At 39.9% G+C, this 25,877-nt stretch overlaps 1 protein-coding gene across 10 annotated transcripts in view; it reads left to right on the top strand.

Moving 5' to 3' along the window:
- Positions 1-25,877, top strand: part of CACNB2 (calcium channel, voltage-dependent, beta 2 subunit) — a 412,882-nt gene that overhangs the window by 187,714 nt on the left and 199,291 nt on the right. For 2 of the 10 annotated variants that reach the window (XM_011963879.1, XM_011963875.1), the window contains exon 1: positions 13,214-13,505. The exons of the other annotated variants lie outside the window; for them this stretch is intronic. In XM_011963879.1, coding sequence (XP_011819269.1) covers positions 13,455-13,505 — 51 coding nt within the window. In that variant the 5' untranslated portion in view covers positions 13,214-13,454. Of the gene's footprint in view, positions 1-13,213; positions 13,506-25,877 lie in introns of those variants that run through there. 10 annotated transcript variants of the gene reach the window in all.

Below are 25,877 nucleotides of genomic sequence, written 5' to 3'. Positions count from 1 at the left end.
AACTCCTGACCTCAAACAATCCGCCCACCTCAGCCTCCCAAAGTGCTGGGATTACAGGTGAGGCCTGAGCCTCTGTGCCCAGCCCCAGTCATGTTTTCAATGACCACTTTTATGCCCTGTATTCTGCTGAGGACAGAAGTTTAAGGCAGTATCCGACTAACCTCTTCTTACAGATGAGCAGGGTTTGGCACACTAGGGCCTCTGGAACCAGGACTGAGGATGGCAGGGGAGGGGGTGGGTGTGTCCTGGCAGGGCTGGTTCAAGACTTTAGGGCAAGGGGAACTTTTGTCAAATGCCCGAGGAAAGGCAGAGTGGAAGTTGAGGACAGATCAGTAGTGTCAAATTCTTGAAGCAGATAGGATATGAGAAGATGGGCTGCCTCAGAGGTAAGCGGCGAGCTTTTGCAGCCAGTTCTGGAAAGAGGACCTGAAAAGATCCAACCTCCATGTAGCGGTCTAAGAATCTTAGAAGTCATCGAATGCTGGGTTTCACGGTAGAAGTTCAAGAGCTGCAAGAATTCAAGAGTCAAGACTGAACAATGATGAAACATGCAGAGAAAAGAGGAGAATTTACATGTCCCTAAAGCAATAATTTGCTACCTTGACCACACATTAGAATCATCTGGGGAACTTAAAAAAATCCACATGCTTAACCACGTTGCATCCCAGACCAATTAAGTTGGAATCTCATAGGGTGGGCTTCAATCGTTGGTATAACTTAAAGCTCCCTGTGACTCCACTTTGCAGCAAGGCTGAGAAAGACTGGTTTAAAGCAAACAGGAGTGTTTACCTGGGTACTTTTGGCCTGGTTTATCCACTTATGTATCATACACATTATATTCAGAGTTAGAATAATTCACAGATTAACCACTATGATACTTAAGTATAAATATACTTAAATTGCACTCAGACTGTTTGTCTACACATGTACTTAAAGCATCCTGCTTGCTAGGGTTCAATTCCCATCATCAAAGATTGAAACCTCTGTAAAGTTTTAGTCTCCCTAATTTAACAAACCAGTGTACCAAGACATTCATCCTAAAGAGACTTGTACATTAAAGTCGATAGAGATTTTTGACTCAATTCAATGAATTACTGTTTTATCAGGGGTTGGTTAAGCAAGCTTCAGGGCTCCTGAGCTATTTGTGTGAACCAAACGAACCCTAGGTCAGAGATTTGTAGAACTGTATATTATTTCATTGGATATGTAGAGAATAAAGAAACGCATCTCCCAAAGACTGTATTTATGTTGAGGGTGTATCCAGTTTTTCATCTGATACTCAGAGAATAGTTTTGACTTTGCAGACCTCCCGATTGCTCTCAGGGCTCTCAGACTACACTTGGAGAACCCCTCACAAGAGGAATATGCATAGTGAAAGAAGTGAGGGCTGCAAGTTCACAGATGCATTATTTTCTCATTTTCATTTGTAGGGAAATATATGCTGTGTCATTCACTTGCAAGGATTTTATTTTTATTCTTAATTGCCTCCCTAATCCTTTCTCCATTCAGCTGTGGTACTCAATGCATTCAGATTAAATGTGTGTGTTCCTCTGGGCCAGGAAGAAATAGGTACCATTGATGTGGGCCCTCAACTGTATTACAGAATAGGGTGATAAACACTCAGGGAAAACATTCTCCCTGGTAAAGTGCTAAGCAATTGTTAATCAGCATTGTAAAACATGAATGAACATCTTGCTTGTACATTCCAAAGTTCCACACATAAAAGAAAAGTTCTTATTCTCAAAGGAGCAAAAGATGAATCCTGCCTATAATGTTTTTATAATGTGGCTGTGAATATTTTTTCCGAGTTGGTAGTCCCAAATCACCTCTTACAATTAAAAAAAAAAGCAGGATAAGAAGAAAGATATAAGCTTAAGTAATGGGTCACTGTAGTCAAAATCAGGGAGTAGCCAATTATTTTTGCAATTTACACTAAGTGTGCATTTAGAAAGTAAGATTAATCTCACTACTTCACTGCAGAAATTAATGAGATGAAATCACATTGTAAAAACCATTGCTTTGTACCTCATGATCTCATTTTTAACAATCTTGTATGTCCTTGTTTTGTAGTACATTTATCCCAAATTCATTGTTTCCAACAAAATATTTTATGTTTATTTTATTATATTGAATTTATAGATTTATGTTTTTTTTGTTGTTGTTTGTTTGTTTTTTGAGACGGAGTCTCGCTCTGTCACCCAGGCTGGAGTGCAGTGGTGCGATCTCGGCTCACTGCAACCTCCTCCGCCTCCCGGTTTCAAGCGATTCTCCTGCCTCAGCCTACCAAGGAGCTGGGATTACAGACTCACGCCACCATGCCCAGAAAATTTTTATGTTTTTAGTACAGACGGGGATTTTGCCATGTTGGCCAGGCTAGTCTTGGACTCCTGACCTCAAGTGATTCAGCCGCCTCGGCTCCCAAAGTGCTGGGATTACAGGCGTGAGCTACTGCACCCGGCCAGATTTATGTTTTAAAAATTCAGTTATTTATAAAGATAACACAAAGAAGTCCTAAAAATCACATTTGTTATTTAATACTCAAAATATTTGACAGACTTCATATAGATAATTACACATTAGTCACATATCATGCATATGCTTATGTAATGTAGTGTGAATACAGTTATCAGATCTATTCCTTCCAAAACTCACAACATCAACAAGCTTTCGTTTAAATAAAAGTTAGATGGCCAGGTGAAGCGGTTCATGACTGTAATTCCAGCACTTTGGGAGGCTAAGGTGGGAGGGACACTGGAGCCTAGGAGTTCAAGACCATTCTGAACAACATAGCAAGACTCCATCTCTACAAAACATTGAAAGATTAACCAGGTGTAGTGGTGTGCTCCTGTGATCCCAGTTACTTGGGAGGCTGAGGTGGGAGGATCATTTGAGCCCAAGAGGTTGAAGCTACAGTGAGACATGATTGTGCCACTGCCCTGGGTGACAGAGCAAGACCCTGTCTCCAAAATGACTAAATTCAATTTAATTTTTTTTTGAGATGGAGTCTTGCTCCATTGCCCAGGCTGGAGTGCAGTGGCACCCTCTCAGCTCACTGCAACCTCTGCCTCCCGGGTTCAAGCAATTCTCCTGCCTCAGCCTCCGGAGTAGCTGGGATTACAGGCACCCGCCACCATGCCTGGCTAATTTTTGTATTTTTAGTGGTGATGGGGTTTCGCCATGTTGGCCAGGCTGGTCTCGAACTCCTGACCTCATGATCTGCCCGCCTCAGCCCTTTGTTTTTTTTTTTGAGACTGAGTCTCTCCAGGCTGGAGTGCAATGGGGTGATCATGCCCCACTGCAACCTCCGCCTCCCGGGTTCAGGTGTTTTTCCTGCCTCAGCTTTCTGAGTAGCTGGGACTACAAGTGTGTGCCACCATGCCTAGCTAATTTTTGTATTGTTAGTAGAGACAGGGTTTCACCATGTCGGTCAGGATGGTCTCGATCTCTTGACCTCATGATCTACCCTCCTCGGTCTCCCAAAGTGCTGGAATTACAGGCATGAGCCACCACACCCGGCCATAAATTTTTTTTTTTTTTTGATTAGGTGATGCTGGGCACAATGGCACACACCCATTGTCCTAGATACTTGGGAGGCTGAGGCAGGAAGATCACTTGAGCCCAGGGGTTCGAGGCTGCAGTGACAGTGAGCTGTGTTTGCGTCATTGCAATCTAGCCTGGAGAACATAGCTAGATGCCACCCAGCCCGGGCGACAGAGTAAAAAAAAAAAAAAAAAAAAAAGCAGGTTGGGGGGGTGAAAATTGCACCATTTCTTCTGACTTTTTTTTTTAACTTAAATTAACTGAGAAGCCCTAGAGATTATAACTGTTACCGCTAACTGCTTGAGATTCTTGCATAAAGTCTTGTTCCTCCAATATGTTTAGTAGAATAACAGCTCTGGAACTGCTGATTTGAAGACTAAGTCACTAGCCTAGTGAACGAATGATGAGTTGAACATCCTCTCTTAACAGCAGAATATTCAGAGCCTCAGGCCTATCAAGTAACTTAGCCAGTTAGTTAATGGCAACAGAGCCGGGCCTAGCTCAGACCTCCAAATCTAAATCTGGTGTACTCTTCACTGTACTGAATGAACTTCAAGTTCTCCCTGGATTGTGGGCCAAATCATATCACTCTAAAAGTACCAAGTGTGTGGCATGGTGGCAGCCATGCAGGAGTCAACTGGGGATGGGGGGTGGGGAGCAGTGAGGGGGAAGCACTCTAAGCAGATAGAAGAGACAGGGCAGAGGCCCCAACACAAGAATGCTCTTGGCTCAGTCCGAGGACAGCAGGACACCAATATGGCTGCAGTGTGGGGATGAAGGAGCAGAGAGATGGGAGAGGAAGTCTGAGACGTGAGTGGAAGCCATATCTCCCCAGGCCCTGCAGGCCACAGTTATCTCAGCTGCGGCAAGAAATGTAGAGGACTTTAAGTTTAAGCAGCAGGATGATGCAAGCAGTCTGTGCTTTATGAAAGACCTCTTTAGCTGCTCTATGGAGATTGGACAGCATCCAAAGATGAGCTGGGGATATTGCTAAAGGGAGTGGTGGTGAGAGGTGGCAAGGCAAGGGTTGGATCTGAGAAATACTTTGGAGTTAGCATGAACAGGACTTGGTAAGTGTTTAGCTGGGAGGATGGGGGAGCATGGGGGTGCTGTTTGCTGTGGTATGAGGAATTAGTAGCTCTTTTGATCACAGAAAGATCAAGAAGTCTATTGGAAATCCATGCAGAGTCATCAAATCGGCATTAAATGCAACAATCTGGAACTCAAAGACCTTAAATATTTAGGAAAACCTGACCTTGCAGAAAGGAAGAGTATTTCAGGGCTACAGAATAAGGATTCCTTCAGCATAGGTGAGAAGTGAACATTTCAGGAGGGAAGCTCTTCGGACGGCAGGCCAGAGAAAGGCTGGGAGAAGAGGATTAGGAAACAGGACGAGAGGGGGTATCTAAAAAACACAGTGGGACAAAAACAGCACTTCATGTCACCTCCCTAGTCCCCAGCACATCTTGTATTATTCCGTGGAAATTGTATTAAGGAGAAATATTGAAACATTATACATAATACATTGAATTAGTTAGATTCATTTAACTACTATAGAACATAATCTGCAATTCATTTACAGTTAACTCTGAAACGATGTTTAATTCATTTTAATAAATGGTATGGTATGAAATGGGACTTACCATGTTAAATGCAGGTTACAAGTACCAAAAAATTACAAGCTATGATTTTCAGTGTCAAATTTACAATACAACAGATCTATTGGGCTGGGGAGTAAAGGAGTCAAAGAAGGCACCGAAATACCCTCTGCTCCCATTATTTCTAGAATTGTTGGAAGTGGCAGCTTTCATGAAGATAAAATCACTATGCCTCTTCATTAATAACAGTAGGTTTTCATTTTCAAGTGTATCTCATTCAGCAGTAGGGATGCGGGGATGGGAAAAAGTCCTTTTCAGTTTTTGCCGTTAGTTGTAATATGCTTGAAACCAACATGCTGTCTCAAAAAGGCTCACTTATTTGAGTGGCTCTGATTTGAATAAAGAGTCTCATCTTATCTGAAGCTGCTGAATTGGAGGCAGGATTGATCATGGCTTCTTAGAGGGATGAAATCTGAGGAAGAGATCTCCACAGTACAACTACTTGCCTTAAATAGTACAGCTTTGGGATGAAAGCGCTTTGCTCTTCTCAGTCAATAGCAATAGCTCAGTTGGAAATTTTGTTAATGTTAAAAAAAAACTGTTAGCAACAACATAGATTGCTATGTTGAAAGAAAATTCTATTATGTCTGTGACTATTTCCGTCTTGTTTTTTTACTATGGCATGTGAAATTGTTTCCTACTTTATTTTTTTGAGAAAAGGATGTGTTCGCTGTTGTTTACCAAAAACACATGTGAGTCTTAGTGTGTACACACACTAGAGTTTTGTTTTGCTATTATGATTCACTGTCTGGCTCACACATACCATAATTATCCATATTTGTACACATAGCATGGCCTTGTATAATCAAAGATGACACTGTTGAGGCATAAACTCTAAACTGGGGTGTGATCAAGGGAATTTTTTCACAATCCTGTATGGTTGGATAAATAGTCTGGACTTTGAAGTCTGGACTGACCACTTGAAGTATGTGACCTCCAAAATTCTGCATTTTTTTTGTCGTCTCCTGGCAACATAACATATTTATACTTTGGCCACCACCTCCCCTTCCAGAAAGGTCTGCTGCTGTTTTAAAGTTTAAAACAACAAATGAGAAAGTCGTCTCTATTGAAGGTTCAGAATTCCTGAAGCTCTCCTCTCTGCTTTCTGTTTATGTCGATGGATAACAGCAATGCTGGGTACAAATAAATCAACAGAAAGAACCCTTCTCTTTTCGGATTAGTGAGCATGCATCTTTAGCTATTAAAACAGCACTCCAGGAGTTTTCTAGTTATAGTGTCATTTTCATTAAGCCTTTTTCACCGTTTAGCAAAAACAACTTGGGGGCAAGTGACGGGAGCAGGGGATGGAAGGAAATTGGAAACAAGCTAAGGACAAATGTTCCAAGGTGTGACTATAAGCTGGGACTGCAGAAACCTCAGGTCCTTCCATCTGAAATCTGACACTCAGCTACTCCACTGGCCTCTGTGGGCTTCTCCCAGAATCACAGAATAACTGGGCACTTTACTGAGATCCCAGGAGCTGCTTTTGAGACCCATGGTGGTCTGGTTTTTCTCCTCCTGCATTTTGCCTCTCCAGTCTTCTGTCCTACTTTCAAGCAACCTCAACAAGATGGAGAAAGAATTTGAATTTCACATTCTGGGATCTTAGGTTATACTTGAAAGCACTTCACATTGACAGCTTTGATATGAAGGGCACCTTCAGTTCTGACGGGTTTCTCGTTCTCAGCACTATGGACATATTGGGCCGGGTTGCTCTTTGTGATGAGAGGCTCTCCTGTGCGTTGTAGGATGCTGAGCAGGAACCCTGGCCTCTGCCCACTAGATTCCAGTAAACTCCTCACCCGTCCCCATTGTGGCAAGCAACAACGGCTCTAGAAATTGCCCAATGTCCCCTGAGGGGTCAAAATCACCCCCAGTCCAGAACCACTGAGTTACAGCCAAGGAAATTAACATTTATTTGGCAATTCTGGTGTGCCAGATGTATACTAGATGTTTTATGTAATTCTGGCAATTATCCTTTGAAGTCTTATCCTCTTTTTATGGATTAGGAACCTGGGAGATGACAAGGAGAACTGCTGTTTTGTTTCGTGCTTTCCTTTTACTGATTTTCTGGTACTCAACAATGAAAATATAACCAGAAACATTATTTTATACCTAGGAAAAAAACCCTGAAAAATGCTATTTTAATATATTTATCCCATAATATGACTGCATTTCAGACATTCATTACCTAAGTTACAGACATCTAATGTGAAAATTTGTCAGAAGTATGAAAAGTAAAAAAAAAAAAAAAAAAAAAATACTGTTGGACATGGACTTAACCACTTAAATTAAGGTTGCCTTTCTTTTTCTATTCTCTTAAACTGGCAAGTGACCAAATTGTCTTGGATTTCTTATTTCTTCTGGTATCAGCCATGACAAATTATCTCTCATCTAAACCATCATTTTCACAGGGTGTGATGGCTCACACCTATAATCCCAGCACTTTGGGAGGCCAAGGTGGGCAGACCACTTGAGGCTAGGAGTTCAAGATCAGCCTGGCCAACATGTTGAAACCCCATCTCTAGTAAAAACAACCAAACCACAACACAAAAGTAATTAGCCAGGCATGGCGGCACATGCCTGTAATCCCAGCTACCTCAGGAGGCTGAGGCATGAGGATTGTTTGAACCCAGGAGGCAGAGGTTGCAGTGAGCCAAGATGCTCTGCAGCCTGGGCAACAGAGCGAACTTCATCTCAAAAAAAAAAAATTAAGTCCATCACTTCCTGTCTCACCTGAACCTCAATTATTCTCTTTTCTGAGTTTCAATCTCAAGTCTATTTCTCATTGACACGTACATTTTTTCCTCAGTTTTTCCTCATTAGTTTTTCTCTTTATGCTCTTCCCAAGGACCTCAACAAAATATTCTCAGTCTCATCTGAGAGCAAGAACACACACACACACACACACACACACACACACACACACAGAGTTATTTAGTAGTAGAGAATTTATAGAAGCTTGGAAAGGCTTTGAAAGTCCTATATGTTCCATTTAGAATTTACATCCTCATCCTTCCCTTCAAACCTCAGTTGCTTTTGGTTACCCGAAATCATTATTAGTTAACATTTTTCTGTTGTAAATATATTTTAATGGCATTATAAATTAAAGTGGGCTGGGTTTGGAAAGCTAATACTCAAATATGCCATTGTCAGAAGAGAAAGGAACTATGGTTTCAAATTTAAAACTGGCGTCCAAATATAATGTTTCCAAACTTTGAGAACATTTCTTTCAAACAAATATAGATTGAATACAGGCCAAAGAATTTTTTTTTTAATTCATCAAAGGAGCCAGCATGGTTAAGCTAGTTTGAAAGATTATGGGAAAGGTTTAAGTATTTTTAGTCATTGAAAGAAAGAACGGTGGGCTGTGATTGTTCAATTGGATACAAGAACTGGTTAGTACTCCCCAGAACAATAAAATGATGACTTAGGATGGGCCAGACGTGGCGGCTGATGCTGTAATCCCAGCACTTTGGGAGGCCAAGGTGGGCAGATCACCTGAGGTCAGGAGTTTGAGACCAGTCTGGCCAATATGGCAAAACCTTATCTCTACCAAAAGTACAAAAATTAGACAGGTATAATGGCAAGTGCCTGTAATTCCAGCTATTCGAGAGGCTGAGGCATGAGAATTGCTTGAACCCAGGAGGTGGAGGCTGTAATGAGCCAAGATTGTGCCACTGCACCCCAGCCTGGGTAACAGAGCGAGACTCCATCTCAAAAACAGAAAAAAAAAGATGACTTAGGGAATAGTCTTTCCTACAAGACAGCAATCATTTGCATTTCTTCTAGACCAATTTATTTATATTGGACGAATTCATTTGCATGTCTGTCAGTTTTTGACAAGTTAAAGTCTATCCTCACAGAGATAAAAAATATCCTAACCCATAATAAATGCTGAGTTAAACAAAGGGTTCTAATTTCCCTAGAAAATTAGATAATCCTTGGTTACGTGTTAGACACTGAAACTTTATTTGAGGTTGAAAAGTAATACCAACCCATTATAGAAAGTTTGAAAAGTACTAAATTTTTTAAAAGGAAAGAAAAAACAAATACCCTCAAACTCAGTAACCCACAACAACTGTTAATATAATTCATATGCTTCCTTACAAGTTTCTTCTAAATATTTTTAACAGTGGAATATTTATTGTAAAACCAAATTGGTAGTCCACTTTTTTCTTTTGCTTTTCTCTTCTTTCTTCTTCTTCTTTTTTTTCTTTTTTCTTTTTTTAGACAGGTCCCATTCCCATTTCCCAGACTGGTGTGCAGTAGCATAATCTTGGCTCACTGCCCCCTCGACTTCCTGGACTCAAGCAATGCTCCCATCCCAGCCTCCTGAGTAGCTGGGACTACAGGCATGCACCACTATGCCTGAGGTCTTTCTTTATTGCCCAGGCTGGTCTTGAACTCTTGAGCTCATGTGACCTGTTCATCTTGACCTCCCCAAGTGCTGACATTACAGGTGTGAGCCACCATGCCTAGCCTACTTTTTTCTTTTATTTACTCTTACCTATTGTAGCATTTGTTATATAACAGAAGTGTCTCATAAGCATTTTAATGGCCACAATGGTCTAGCACTTTTTGTATCAAAAATTTTTAACAGTTTTTCCTAACTTTAAACACTTATTTATTATAAATTATTTCAGAATATAAAGAAGCATAGAAAATATTATAATGAACAGTAATGTAGGTATGACCTAGTTTTGAAAACATATTACTGATAAAACTGCCCCTTCCCCTCACTAACCCTTCCAAATATACTCCTCTCCAGACATAACCACCATCCTGGATTTGGTAGTCATTATTTTCATATTTATTTATTTTTTTTATTTTTATTTATTTTTTTTTGAGGCGGAGTCTCGCTCTGTCGCCCAGGCTGGAGTGTAGTGGCCGGATCTCGGCTCACTGCAAACTCCGCCTCCCAGGTTCATGCCATTCTCCTGCCTCAGCCTCCCGAGTAGCTGGGACTACAGGCGCCCGCCACCTCGTCCGGCTAGTTTTTTGTATTTTTTTAGTAGAGACGGGGTTTCACCGTGTTAGCCAGGATGGTCTCGATCTCCTGACCTTGTGATCCGCCCATCTCGGCCTCCCAAAGTGCTGGGATTACAGGCTTGAGCCACCACGCCCGGCCCATATTTATTTTTTACATGTTTTACCACTTACATAAAATATATAGTATTTCTGCATATTTTCAAATTTGCTGCAAATCATGTCATAGGTTCTTTTTTAAAAATGTCTCTATATATTAAGGTATACAACATGATGTTTTGATACTCATATACACAGTGAAATGAAACTGGATCATTATCTTGTACCATGAACAAAATCAACTCAAAGTGGATTAAAGACCTGAAACCATCAGATTCCTAGAAGAAAACATTATGGAAAAGCTGCTGAATACTGACCTTGGTAATAATTGTTTTAAAACATTACACCAAAATCTCAGGCAACAAAAACAAAAATAAACAAGTGAGATTACACCAAACCAAAAAGCTTTCCCATAGCAGAGGAAATAGTCATCCAAATGAAAAGGCAGCCTTTGGGTTGGGAAAAAAATATTTTCACATTACATATCTGATGAGAAGCTAATACCCCAAATATATAAAGAACTCACAGAATGGAAAAAAGACATAACCTGGTTTTAAAATGTACAAAGGACCTGAATGGACATTTCTCCAAAGAAGACATAAAACTCTGGCCAACAAATATATGTAAATGTGTCAACATCACTAATCATCAGGGAAATGCAAGTCAAAATCACAATGAAATACTAGTTTACTCTTGTTAGGATGGCTGTGATCCAAAGAACAAGAGATAACAAGTGTTGGTGAGGGTGTGGAGTAAAGGGCACCCTTGTACACACAGGTTCTTAAGGTACCTTAGTTCCCAAACTTGCTTTTTCTATCAACATTGTGTTTGTAGGGATTTACTCAAGTAGGTAACTTCCGGACCATTCACTTTCACTACTGAATAGTATCCAACATTTTATCCACTTTTCTGTTGATACGCATCTAGGTTTTTTCTTCCTCTCTTCCTCTCTTTCTTTCTCTCTCTCCTTCCTTTCTTCCTTCCTTCCTTTCTTCCTTCTTTCCTTCTTTCCTTCTTTTTTTTTTTTTTTTGAAACAGGGTCTCACTCCACCCAGACTGGAGTTCAGTGGTATGATCATAGCTCATTGCAGCCTCTACCTCCCAGGTTCAAATGATCCTCCCAACTCAGCCTCCCGAGTAGCTGGGACCACAGGCACATGCCACCATGCCTAGCTAATTTTTAAATTTTTTTGCAGAGATGGGGTCTTCCTTTGTTTTCCAGGCTGGTTTCAAACTCCTGGGCTCAAATGATCCTCCCACCTTGGCTTCCCAAAGTGCGGGAATTATTGGCGTGAGTCACCACACCCAGCCTGTTTCCTGTTTTTCACTACAGCCCCTCAGTGTAGCTAGGGACATTTCGTTCCTGTACCTCCCTACGTACTCATGTGAGGGTATCCCTGGGTCTAAGTACTTGGGCATCAACAGTTTCATTATATCCTGCTAAATATCTAATGTGACTGTACCAGTTTATACTCCCACCAACAGGCTGGGCACAGTGGCTCATGCCTGTAATCCCAGCATTTTGGGAGGCCAAGGCGGCCAGATCACTTGAGGTCAGGAATTCGAGACAGTCTGGCCAACATGCTGAACCCCCATATCCACTAAAAAGACAAAAATTAGCCAGGCTTGGTGGCACTCGCCTGTAATCCCAGCTACTCAAGAGGCTGAGGCAGGAGAATCGCTGGAACCTGAGAGGCAGAGGTTGCACTGAGCCGAGATCATGCCACTGCACTCCAGCCTGGGCAACAGAGCAAGACTCCGTCTCTAAATAAATAAATAAGATATACTCCCACCAACAGAATGTGAAAGTCTAGTTGCTCTGCATCACAGGCTTACGAACCTTTTCTGTAAAGGGCCACGAAGGAAATATTTAAGGCTTTGTGAGTTACATGGTCTCTGTTGCAACGACTGCTCTTGTAGCACAAAAACAGCCATGGAGCATACATAAACCAACAAGCCCATATGTTACAATAAACCTTTATTGAAGAACATTGATTTGAATTTCATGTAATTGTCATGTGCCACAAAATACCATTCTGTTTTTTTATTTTTTCCCCGGTAATTTAAAAATGTAAAACACATTCTTAGCTTGCAGGTTATACAAAACAGGTGGTTGGCTGAGTTTGACTGTGGGCCATAGCTTGCCATCCCCTTCTTGACATTTTCACCAAGATCTGAGATTTTCAGGTTTGTAAAAAATATTTCCACCATGATGGATGCAAAATGGTAAACTGTGATTTCAGTTTGTATTTCCTGATTAGAAAGGAAGTCCCGTTTATTGACCACTAGAATTTTATCTCCTATGATTTATCTATTCATGTCTTGTTTTCCATGTTCTTTTAGTTGTGAGTCTTTTGATTTATAGGAGTTCTATTTCCTGGATAGTAATATCCGTGTGTGTGTGTGTGTGTGTGTGTGTGTGTGTGTGTGTTGCAAGCATGCTCTCAGAATATTGTGTTTATTATTTCAATTTTTAATGCTGTCTTTTAATATAAATAAGCTTTTAATTTAAAAAAGTAAATATCTCCAAGTGATACTCATTTGACTGTGAAAAAAATTAGATTTTCCATACACACTGAGAACTTGAAAGGCAATAAAAAAATAAAGATCACTTTCTTGTGTACAAAAGAGAAAATATTTCTTCAGTGGGTGGGAGTAGAAAAATAGTTTTACTATTATTCCAGACTTTTTCAGGGCAGTAGTTTCTTTGAATGCCAACAGCTTATCCAGTTATGCAACCTATTGTTCTGTTCTGAAGAAAGGATTCTCAAGCAGCGCTGGAGTCCTGGCTGCCCCAGGGACCTGTCGCATCTGATACTAATGAAGTGTTACTCTACTTTGACAAGTTTGCAGGCGTCCGTCCGTCTTCCAAGCCAGCTGACGTAATTCAGAGGAGAATAAGACCCTCCCACTTGCGTTTGTTAATTGACTTTGGTGAGCTCTTCTGCTCTAACTAAGTGGTTCTGGAACAGAGAGCTGTTGTGATCTGACGAACTTTAGAAAGTCACACTAACTAATACTACACACCCCAAGCCAGCAAGAAAAAGGAAAGCAGTTGCTATGCTGTTCAGCAAAGCAAGACTTGGCTGCCTTTAGCTAGTCCTGAATTTTTGCTCCTGTGAAGAAAATTCCTGCTGGAGTGCTGGGCGCACTTGGAATTGGTCTAGCATGCTTGACAGACGCCTTATAGCTCCTCAAACTAAATACATTATTCCTGGGGTAAGCATACGGGAGAGAAGCCGGCCAGATGCACGGTGTGGTTTAAAGAAAACAGGAATGCATAGAACTGTTGCTGAGCTTGAGCTAAAATCATATTAGTTACTTAACTTTTTAGACTTTCTTATCTTGTCAGAAATGTTGCCATTCACAGTGTTATTACTTGAATGCTGTGGTGATTTAAGCAAGTGAAACTGGAACTCTGGTTTTAAACTGTATCTTACTGAGCTTCATTTAGTAGCTTGGAGAGAGAGTCCAGGTGCAGACAAATTTAGTGGAAAATGAAAATGCTTTTTCCAGCTATAGACCAGCACTTGTCTTGAGTATCATTCTGGCAGCCTAGCCACTGAACTGTTTGTGTGTCTGAGACTTTACTGTGTAAATCACGATGGTCTGACTTGCTGTGTTGCTGCAAATTAAGATTTTTTTATTCTTCGTCACTTTAGAAATTTTGAATTTGATAAAATACAAACATGAGAGTCTAAAGTTTAAAATACTTAAAGCTTTGCCACACGAGGACTGACTGTTTGAGTCTTCGGATTTGGTTTAGAACTTTTAAAGAAAAGACCATATCATTATTTATTGGTGCCTTTTTAGGAAAGGATGAAAACGCGCACAGAAGAATCCTGAACCTAAAACTAAACCAGAGCCTGTAAAAATAAAAATCATGAAGTTAGAAATATTTGTGCTAATAGGACATGAAAATACCATTTGAATTTGTCTAAAAATTATTTTAAGTACTTCTTTTGTTTCTAATTGTTCCAACCTATACTAAATTTAGTATAATAGAGAAAAAAAGGACTTGCTAGGAAATATCTTTGTGGTCATTTCTTCTGTGTTGTATCGTGAAAAAAACTGGAAACTGAGATACTTGGCTTAATCTATGTGATTTTGACGATCCTTTTATTAGATTTCACTTTAAGTTTTATAAAGATACAGAATTTGACTTTCTGAGTTGGCCCTCACTAAGTATTATATGCAACAATTCTATTTATTTAGATTCTGACATGGCTGGCTATGTATACACTAATTATCAATGATTTCTGGGCATTAGATACGTCCCACCCACTTATCAAATGCTATTCACATCCAATTTGTAAATTATTCAATACCTGTTTGAGTACATCTGGAATTACTTCCTGTAAACTTGCTTGCTTTTTAAGAATATTATCAAACATGAAATACTGCTCTAGTTTTCCTGCAGAGGAATTCTATGAATTACAAAAACATGTATAACCTAAAATGCAAATGGCCAAATACATTCCATTGGCCATTTTGAATATTTTCAGCAACAAAACTGATCACAATTATGTCACAGTTATTTAATAAGAATGGCAATGCGTATGATTTTAAATAGTCACAAGGCCAGGTATGGTGGCTCACACCTGTAATCCCAAAATTTTGGGAGGCCGAGATGGGAGGATGGCTTGAGGCCAGAAGCTAGAGACCAGCCTGGGCAGCATAGCAAGATCCATGTCTACAAAAATAATAATAATCACATGAATAATTTATCCTACAATTAATTTTAGTCCTGTCTTTAAGTATTATGGGGAATCTGCACAGGGATGTTTATTCTTTTAAATTACTTCTTCCCTAAAAATAGACTTTTTGTTTCCCATGGCCTGGCCACTTCTCATTTTAACTAATAACTATGCTTGAATAGGGCTTATAAATACATGGATTTTTAGATTTTTGAATGGTTAAAGTTTAAAATAACTCTTTATAAAGTTTTTATTCTGTAACCATTCAACACTTTAAATTCAGTCTTTCTCAAAGTTCTCCAATAATGACAGAAATGCTTCTTTCAAGTTTGGACAGGAATACAAATGGAGAGAATTTTTAAAATTATACATATGTATATTTATATATGTATATTTATGTATGCCTGTATATGTATTATGGGATAGGTTTTTAGAATGCTGAATAAACTGTGTGGTCTTTATTTTTGTTCTAATCCCAAGTATGATTTCAGTTTTTATATCAGTTTCAGTTTATTTCAGTACCTTCTAATGCCATTCCAAACCCCAAACGCAGAAAACACATTTAGAAATTACCCATTTAATTCTCATTGTGCATTAAAATGAAATCAATAAACCAGTGCAATTTGGTGTAATTACTTTCTACTGCCAAAGGCAAATATATATAGATCAGTCTTACTAGCTTTAAGTGCGCAATTTATTTATGAATCCTGGTATTGTTGCATTGTAAATTTCTTGAACATAGTATCTTTAATAACTGCAATTGAATGCCATTATTCTTAGACCCAGATGGTCACTTCTTCTGTATTCTTTCTTCTCTTCCTCCAGATAACAATGATCTCTCTGATTTGGACAGGTTATTATTATTATTATTATTATTACCCATCATTTTTGTTTTTTCTGACTGTGGGTAAGAGCCAAGTGTTTGGATCTAGTCAGAGTTGACATTGAATACTAAACCATCTCCTAAATAATGGTGTGATCCGGCAGATTTTGTCTTCTCTGAGCCTCAGTTTCATCATCTGTAAAATTAGGAATAATAATAGCTGTGTTTCAAGATATTTGTGAGATTTTTTATAAAGATCAGAGTACATCCATAGAATATAAGTAGATAGATGGCTTAACATAGTTCCTAGAGTTATTAAGGGAAGGTGTATGCCTTCCTATATTTTCTGCAGTGGCTAGGAATGAAAGAACTTAGCTCTGAAATCCCGAACTATGATATTTCTGATAGGCAGCAAAGGAAAGTGATTTTTTATTTGCATATTGGAGGACGGAGAGGGATTAAATGTCACCCTTGTGAAGTGTGACTCTTAATTGGAGACCTGTGGGTCAGCTATCAGAGGGCTGGGAGGAGAAAGCAAATATAGATGCTCTATAACTGTGTGCAAATATTTCAGTCTCTGCATATGTGAACATTTTTAGCTTCTGTCAGTTCTCAAAGTGGTCCTCAACTCCTAAGTGGTAATCAGTCAATCAATCAATCAATCAATCAATCCTGAATGGATGTAAGCCTGAGAGAACAAGTAAGATGATGTGATTAAGTATTCTAAGAAGGCTAGTAATTTTGGGTTGATTATTTTTTCTTCCTCTTTACTTTTATATTGCTCAAGCATTTATCAAAAAAAAAAAAGAGAGAGAAAGTTAGCATGTGACAAATAATGATCTAAGGCTGCAGGCTTCTACATCACTCTTCAGATCATTTGTATTTAAATGCAAGTATAATGTTCATAAGGCCTGGTGGCTAATGTATGTACATGGAGATGCTGGCTTCAGCATCAAGAGGTGCCATCCTGTTTGATTGTACATTGCCCCATAAAATGATCAGTTTGTGGAAGCAGTCATTTTGTGCAGTCGCAATCAAGATTTCCAGTTATTTTCATTATTAAAATTGACAAAACCTTTTTTTTTTTTTTTTTTAAATGGAGCCTCACTCTGTCACCCAGGTTGAAGTGCAGTGGCATGATCTCAGCTCACTGCAACCTCCACCTCTTGGGTTCAAGTGTTTCTCCTGCCTCAGCCTTCCAAGTAGCTGGGATTACAGGCATGTGGCACCACCCCCAGCTAATTTTTTTGGATTTTTAGTAGACACGGGGTTTCAGCATGTTGGTCAGGCTGGTCTTGAACTTCTGACCTCAGATGACCCATCCACCTGGGCCTCCCAAAGTGCTGGGATTACAGGCGTGAAAGAGACTGCACTCCTTCAAAGTAATTAAAGTTTTTTACTACTAAAAATAGAAGAAATAGGCCGGGTGCAGTGGCTCATGCCTGTAACACCAACCTGGGCAAAAACTCCATCTCAAAATAAAATAAAACAGAAGAAATATTAAAAGAGTGTGGGTGTAGAAATACCCCACATTCTCACCGTGCTGTGGTTGCATATTGTTATGCTGGCATATTGGACTGCAGTTCTTTTCTACAAGCATACATGTTTTTTTGTTTTTTGTTTTTTTTTTTTTCCGAGACGGAGTCTCGCTCTGTCACCTGGGCTGGAGTGCAGTGGCCCGATCTCAGCTCACTGCAAGCTCCACCTCCCGGGTTCACGCCGTTCTCCTGCCTCAGCCTCCCAAGTAGCTGGGACTACAGGCGCCCGCCACCTCACCCGGCTAATTTTTTTTATTTTTTAGTAGAGACGGGGTTTCACCGGGTTAGCCAGGATGGTCTCGATCTCCTGACCTCCTGATCCGCCCGTCTCGGCCTCCCAAAGTGCTGGGATTACAGGCGTGAGCCACCGCGCCCGGCAGCATACATGTTTTATAGTTGTAACTGTAGTATTCAGACAACTGTGGGTTCTGCCTTTTTTCCTTCAACCTTATTTTGAGATCACTGTTTAATCAGCATAACATAACATTGTGCAGATCTGCCATTGATTGTCCAATAAAATGGCCATTTATTGTTGGACTTTTGAATTGATTTTATAATTTTGTTTTTATAGATAAGTCTATAATAACAAATTTGAACATATGGTTTTCAGCTCCATTAAATAACTTATTTGAGATAAATCATCAGATATGGAATTATTTGTACAGTGAGTGGGTTTGAATGTTCTTATAAGTCTCTGGCTATGCCTTTGATATCTTTCTTCCAAATTCTACCAGTGGACAATGCCAACATTATTCATCTACTAATTTTATCACAATGTACGCAGCATTAGGTATTAATGATTGCTTCTCATGTAAATACTTATACAGCATTGTTTTAATTTCTGTTTAGTGGATTATTACTGAAGGTGAATATTTACATATTCTTTGTATTTATTTGCAAATTGTTTCATTGGGCTTCCTGTATTTAGATTAAAAGCTTACTTTTATTTGTTAGATATTAACAGGCTTTCCCTCTCTCGCCGTGGAACTCCCCTCCTTCTGTTTCTGTATGGGGGAGCATCTTCCTTCTTTCTTCCCTATTAAACATGCTCTGCTCCCTAAAACAAACAAAAAATGAGTAGCTCCTTACAGAATTAACTGTGAAATAGTTTTTCCCCTATCTAATACTATGCTATCAAAATACTATCTTTCATATAAATTTATCTTAAATTTATATTGTAATACCCTACTGATATCTCTAGAGGCTAGCTTGAGGAAATAGAGTATTCGTGTAACTAGAAATCAACAGATAGACTCGTCACAAGTTTAAACCTCAGTTTCGGAATATGGAGCAAAAACCTTTTGACTTTATTCAGATATCTCACTTATTTTTGACAGAGAGCTAATAACCGTTGCGTAGAATAAGGAAAAGGGCACATCTGACTGAAGTACGCTTCATATGAAAAGTGAATTCTGTCTCACGTTTCTGTTCATAGATTTTACATTGTCAGGGACAGCACAAGCCAACATACCATCACATTTCTGTTGATTCAGGGCTGGCAGGGCCTGGCAGGGACACTGTGCCTTTGTAGCTTCCTGCAGGGCTGCCCCACCAGTGGCCATTCAGAGATCTTCCGCTCTCCTCTTAAGAGTTGGAGAACTGGAACTTTCTTTTATTTTTTGAGATGGAGTCTTACTCTGTCACCCAGGCTGGAATGCAGTGGCATGATCTTGGCTCACTGCAACCTCCGCCTACCGGGTTGGAGCAATTCTCCTGCCTCAGCCTCCTGAGTAGCTGGGACTATGGGCGCGTGCCACCACGCCTGGCTAATTTTTGTATTTTTAGTAGAGATGGGGTTTCACCATGTTGTCCAGGCTAGTCTCAAACTCCTGATCTCAAGTTCCGCCTGCCTCAGCTTCCCAAAGTGCTGGGATTATAGGTGTAAGCCACTGAGACCAGCCAGAACTGGAACTTTGTACATGGTTTTTTGCTAAGGGATCTGCTAGCAGTTTGATCTTAATGTAATATCATGTCATTTGTTAACTCACAAATAGTCATCACTTTTCCTTAAACCTTTGTTCAGTTACCTAGCTTTGTTAATGTTAGTGGCTTTTTTGAGGGAGTCGGTGGGGGAGCTGGGGGAGGGACAGGGTCTCACTCTGTTGCCCAGGCTGGAGTGCAGTGATATGATCTCAGCACACTGCAACCTCCGCCTCCCAGGCTCAAGCCATCATCCCACCTCAACCTCCCAAGTAGCTGGGACTACAGGTGTGTGCCACCACGCCCGGCTAATTTTTGTATTCTTTGTAGAGACAAGGTTTCACTTTGTTACCCAGGCTGGTCTCAAACTCCTGAGCTCAAGTGATCCACCTGCCTTGGTCTTCCAAAGTGCTGAGATTACAGGCATGAGTCACTGCACCTGGCTTGTTAGTGGCTTTTTGGACATCAGAGAAGAGAAAAACCTGACCCATGAAATCACATCTAAGATCTTTAACTGTGCTACCAACACACAAAACAGACCTGCCGCCATCAGTCAGAAGGGGCCATACTCATTGATAAAAGTGCCCTCTCTACAAAGTCAGTTTCATACTATTCTGTGATTCTGTGCCTCCTAATCTTCTTAATAGAAGAAAAAGGCTTTGATTTGAAAACATGATAGAATGGACATATCTGACTGCACTGAAAGGACAAGAACAAGATTTTATTCTTTTTTTTTTTTTTTTTGAGATGGAGTTTCACTCTGTCGCCCACGCTGGCAGGTTGGAGTGCAGTGGTGAGATCTTGGCTCACTGTAACCTCTGTGCCTGGGTGCAAGCAATTCTCCTGCCTCAGTCTCCTGAGTAGCTGGGACTACAGGCACCTGCCGCCACACCCGGCTAATTTTTTATTTTTTCAGTAGAGACTGTGTTGCCCAGGCTGGTCGTGAACTCCTAAGCTCAGGCAATCCGCCTGCCTCGGCCTCCCAAAATGCTGGAATTATAGGCTTGAGCCACTTCACCCAGCCAAGATTTTATTCTTAATTCTAGCACTGGCTCCTTAGTTTTTGAGCAAGTTGATTAACATCTCTAGGCTTTTTTTTTTTTTTCTCCTATACAATGAAGGCAATAATTCTTATCTCTCCACTGCTCTGGGAGGCTGTAAAAGCCTATAACAGTAATGCACTATCCTTAAAGCATCTGAGAATAGCTGTTCCTAGTTTCGTCTTTAATTTGAAGCCCGAGTAATTACTTAAGGAATGTACCTTCAATCTTGAGACCACGTTTCTAACAACACAGGTATTTCTGCAAGGCGAAACCTGATGAGCCTGAGCTCCTTTCTGTTGGATCCAGGCTGATGGCTTTTTGTGACTTCACTTAATCAGATTTAATGGTCAATGTAAACACTTGAAAGGAATTTTTCAAGGCTATCCACATCAGAAGGTTTTGAACATCATGCACAGCTCAGCTTCCAAGTCTTTCACAGTGGACTATGAATAATTAATGCTGATTTGATACCTGGGCATTCTTTAAAAAAATGCATATATCCACCCAAATATAACAATATAGAAAAAAGAAGAGCCTCATGATATTGCCCAAAATATTAATGACTTACATGTGATACGTGTTGAGTACTATCTAGGTGAAGTTAAATGTAGCCTCTGTTGAGGAAATTGCCACTTACTTGGATAACATAGCAAGATAAAAACATGTTTGCAACCATGTACATTTTGAGGAATCATGAATTTCTGTATTATAGACATAAATATTTAAAGAACTCTCAGAGTAAAAGATTAGTTGAATATTTGGAAATTGTGGAATTCAGTTCAATTTAGTATACTTATTGAATGACAACAATTAGAGAATAATTTTGTCAACTGTCTCTTTTAAATGATTTAATTAAGATATATATGTTTGGCACTGTAGCTAGAATACAGAGGACCAAGGTGGTTAGATGGGCTAAATTTGAACTCAGAAAAAAGATGGATGGATGGCTGGATGGATGGATGGATAGATAGATAGTTTGTTTGTTTGAGACAGAGTCTTACTCTGTCACCCAGGCTGGAGTGCAGTGGCTGATCTCAGCTCCCTGCAATCTCCACCTCCTGATTCTCCTGCCTCAGCCTCCCAAGTAGTTGGGACTACAGGTGTGCACCACCATGCCCAGCTATTTTTGTATTTTTAGTAGAGATGGTGTTTCGCCAGGTTGGCCAGGCTGGTCTGGAATTCCTGACCTCAGGTGTTCCACCCACCTTGGCCTCCCAAAGTGCTGAGATTACAGGCGTGAGCCACCGAGCCCAGATAAAAAGTTTGTATTTTAAAGAGACCTCAGAACTAGGCCAGGCAAGATGGCTGACACCTGTAATCATAGCACTTTGGGAGGCCAAGCCGGGAAGATTGTTTGACCTCAAGAGTTTGAGACCAGCCTGGGCAACGTACGAGACCCTGTCTCTATAAATTTTTTTTTAAATTAGCCACATGTGGTGGTGTGTGCCCGTGATCCCAGCTCTTTGGGAGGCTGAGGTGAGAGATCACTTGAGCCCCGGACGTTGACGCTACAGTGAGCTGTGGTCGTGCTTCTGCACTTCAGCCTGAGTGACAGAATGAGACCCAGCAAACCAAACAAAGAGACCTCAGCCTTTCTTCACTTCTTTGTATTTTATATTTAGGGTGGGCATTCACAGGACATTGCAGGAGATGTATAAGATTCAGTTTCCCATACAGCCTCCACTTGACAGCTTCTGTATGACTTTTGAAGGATGTGATGCTGTGGCTGGAACAGCTAATTGGTGAAAATGTTGTTGAAACTCGTTTGTTTAAAGAGACCTAAAAAGAACCATTTCCCCAGAGCTCCAGCATACTACAGTGACCAACGTTAATAGACCGCAGCGTGTGTGAAGAATAATGGGTCCAATTGTTGATGCGGTATCTGCTTTTAGGCTACGAAAATATATATTGATTTAATTTCCACAACTGAGTTTGCCTGACTTCTCTGGGACCACTTGCCTGCCATTCCAGCAGCATAAACCTGGCATTCAAAATGCCTTTAAAATTGATGACAATCTGCTAGGTGAGTCGAGCCAGACACAAGGGGACAAATACGGAATGACCCCACATATATGAGGGACCTAGAATAGACTCACAGAGACAAAGTCTAGAATGGTAGTTGCCAGGGGCTGGGAGAAGAGGAGAGTGGGGAGTTAGTGTCTAAAGGGGATAGACTTTCAGCTGGGGATGATTTAAAAAATAAAAAATAAAAGGTCCTGGAGATAGAAGATGGTGATGGCTACCCAATAATGTGAATGTATTCAATGCCGTTGAACTGTATGCTTAAAATTGGCTCAAATGGTAAATTGTATGGTATGCATATTTTGTCACAATGCTTAAAATGCAATTTAATAAAAACCCACCTGTATTGCGCATGTATGTTGCATGAGGTCAAATGCTTTCTATCTATTATTATTTTTTAAATTCTATAACAGCTGGGCGCGATGGCTCATGCCTGTAATCCCAGCATTTTGGGAGGCCGAGGTGGGTGGATCACAGAGGTCAGGAGTTTGAGACCAGCCTGGCCAACGTGGTGAAACCCTGTCTCTACTAAAATTACAAAAAATTAGACAGGCGTGGTGGCGGGGGCCTGTTAATCCCAGCTACTCAGGAGGCTGAGACAGGAGAATCACTTGAACCCGGGAGATGGAGGTTGCAGTGAGGCGAGATCGCGCCATTGCACTCCAGCCTGGGCAACAAGAGCGAAACTCAGTCTCCAAAAAAAATTTTTTAAATAATAAAATAATAATAATAATTCTCATAACAACCCAGTGCAGTAGACACATGATCATCTCTAGTTGGCAAATGAGGAATCACAGCACAGTCAAGTTTGTCACTAGCATGGGGACCACAGGTGTCAGTGACAAAAGCAGGAATTGGAAGCAAAAGGGCAGCCTCTTCCATGCACGTAGCACATGCAGCACTGCCTGTGCTTCCGTGTTATTTTTGTTTGTTTTGTCTCTGGTGACTGCTCTTTCTTATGGCCCCAGCTGCTAGAGTAGCCGGCGTTCCTTTAGGAGTAGGGCTTTAGGTTCCCTGAATCTTCACCCGGGGGCACCTCCTTCACCTTGAGCCCTGCAGGTCCTGTAGCAGGAGGTGAGATTACCCGTCAGCCCTCCAGGAGTCCACCAGGCCTGGCAAGCCTTTATGCAGCAGAACAAAAGGCCAGCTGTTTATTTCCTAGACAGGGTTAATGAAAATCACCCCATGGGTCTGATTCCAAGATCATCTTAAAATTAACTTGTGTTTTAAAAACCATTTTTTGTTTGGTCGTTTGGTGGTGGTGGTTGTTTTTGAGACAGGGTCTCGCTCTGTCATCCATGCTGGAGTGCAATGGAGTACAATCATAGTTCACTGTAGCCTGGTACTGCTGAGCTCAAGCCATCCTCCCATCACAGTTAAAAACCATTTTTAATCTTCTCTAAACAAGTAACTTTTGTTAACAGAGTTTTCAGTCTTCTAGAAGGATCAATTAGAATTTTTTTTAATGAGCTGCTTTTTTCTTATTATATGCCAGCTAGTTTTTCAGAAAAGCAATAGCATAGAGTCATTCCCACAAGGGAATGTGTATAAAAACAAAGTAATATATTTTTATGAAGACCACCTTTTTATTTTTATTTTTCTTGCTAAAATGTGTGTTTATAACCAGATTTCTCATCAGGCTTTCTTGGGATCTTTAAAATATGTTTCTTTTGCAAATATAGGTTTAGGACTAAATATATTCTGTATCCCGTCATCATGTTGTATTACAGATGAGAAGACAATTAATTCTGTGATAAAGTATCATAAGGCAAGAAAGAAGGTGCTTGGGGAAATTGGACTGTGCCAGAGATCTTTTCTGATTCTGCTATATACTATGTATTCAGTGATCTGCGATATACAATGATTACTGTCTCTTTACATTCCTCTGCCTATATTTTTTAATTGGGTGAGATGATGAACTGGAAAATGACTTGCTACATCCAGAAATTTCAAAGCATTCTTCAGGATTTTGTTGGGAACACATGTTATTCTATTGTTACCATTTTCTGCCTTTTTCACTCTACCATGGAAAACCAGATGGTCTGTACAAGCTGAGAGAAATAATTTCCAACCCAGTGTATTTGCATAATTTCCTCTCTGCCCTTAATCTGGAACAAAAGGAAACAGTAAATTGAGTTCAACATAATAAACCAGATCAGTTCTTAATTACAGAATTAGGAAAGTTTTTCACATCATTTAAGATTCTTTGGTTGTATTGCTTTCAAAGTTAGAGAAAGTCTCTTTTAAAGTGTGATTTCTATTAGAGGCTTTTTTTCCTGATGAATTCATTGATTCAACAAGTCAAAATGGATGACAGTTTTTGCAAACCAAAGAAAGAGAGTGATGACATTTAAAATACATATATAGACATAGAGAATTTCAAATGTTCTACACTCCTGCTGCTCTCTCAGGGCCTGTTCATAGTCTCCTAAAAAGGATGTTTGACCTGTTTGCAGAGCTCTGACAGATGATATTTTGACAGTCTCTTTCTTCTGTGAGTTCAATGCTATGCCCAAGATGAATAGGCATTCAACTTCTAAAAGTACAATTTAAAAGTACATTTTTGCATACAAGCCAGCCTCTGCTGCATACTTCATTCTTAGCCTTATATAAGAGTAAGATATTTGGTATTCTGATATTCATGTTACCTTTCTGATTGCATGAGTTGAGCGGACTTCTATGCATCACGTCATGACACAGGGCTCCTCTGTGAAGCAGGGAAACAGCATGGCATCTGATCCCCTTAATTCTTACAACACCGAGAGAACATAATTGCTTTATCATACAGAGCTACGAAGATAGCACATGTCACCACTGTATGAAAGCTCTTAGGTTGTGGAATTTGGTCTAATGTTATCATGGAAGACTACTGAAATAGGGAACAGTGGAATTGATAAATCGAGAAAGAAAAGAGAAACCAGGAATAATCAGAGAATGATAAGCAAGTAACATGGTTTAAAAGCATTCCAGGAGTTCCATTTTGAAGCACTCTTGTTTACTTAGTTTTGCTACCCACTTGTTGCTTTGGAAGAGTTTCTGTTAATTAGACATCATTTTTCAAACATCCATACTTAATAGTTATATGAATTACAATGGACTGCATAGGTTTCGTTGCAGAAATGTTTTTCAAGTAATACTTAGAAGAAGCATGCTTCATAGCATTTCATAGTATATGACAATTTTAAGGGAGAATGCTTTACATGCAATATTTAGCACAATTTGGAATTATTAGTATATTGGATTTTTTCATGTTCTGGACAGATGAAGGAACGTATTATATGTTTGTATCAATAAAAGCTGTGAATACAATATGTGAGCATATTTTGAATCCATCAGATATATCATCTCTAGTAAAGCTGTAAGTTATAGAATACTTTAATAAAGTTATTTTTCTTATTCATGAAATATTATGTCTAGTAGCGGGAAAATGTGATCTGTTCAGAAAAAGGATAATGAAAGAAATCTTATTTTTTATTAGAGAAATAGGATTGCTATACAATAATGTGGCCTACATTTAATTCTACATGTTTTTTTTTTTTTTTTTTTTT

The sequence above is a fragment of the Colobus angolensis genome, unplaced genomic scaffold (assembly GCF_000951035.1).
Source record: "Colobus angolensis palliatus isolate OR3802 unplaced genomic scaffold, Cang.pa_1.0 Scaffold63, whole genome shotgun sequence".
NCBI lineage: Eukaryota > Metazoa > Chordata > Mammalia > Primates > Cercopithecidae > Colobus > Colobus angolensis.
Note: the sequence above shows the minus strand (reverse complement) of the source record. Positions and strands in the feature narration are given on the sequence as shown.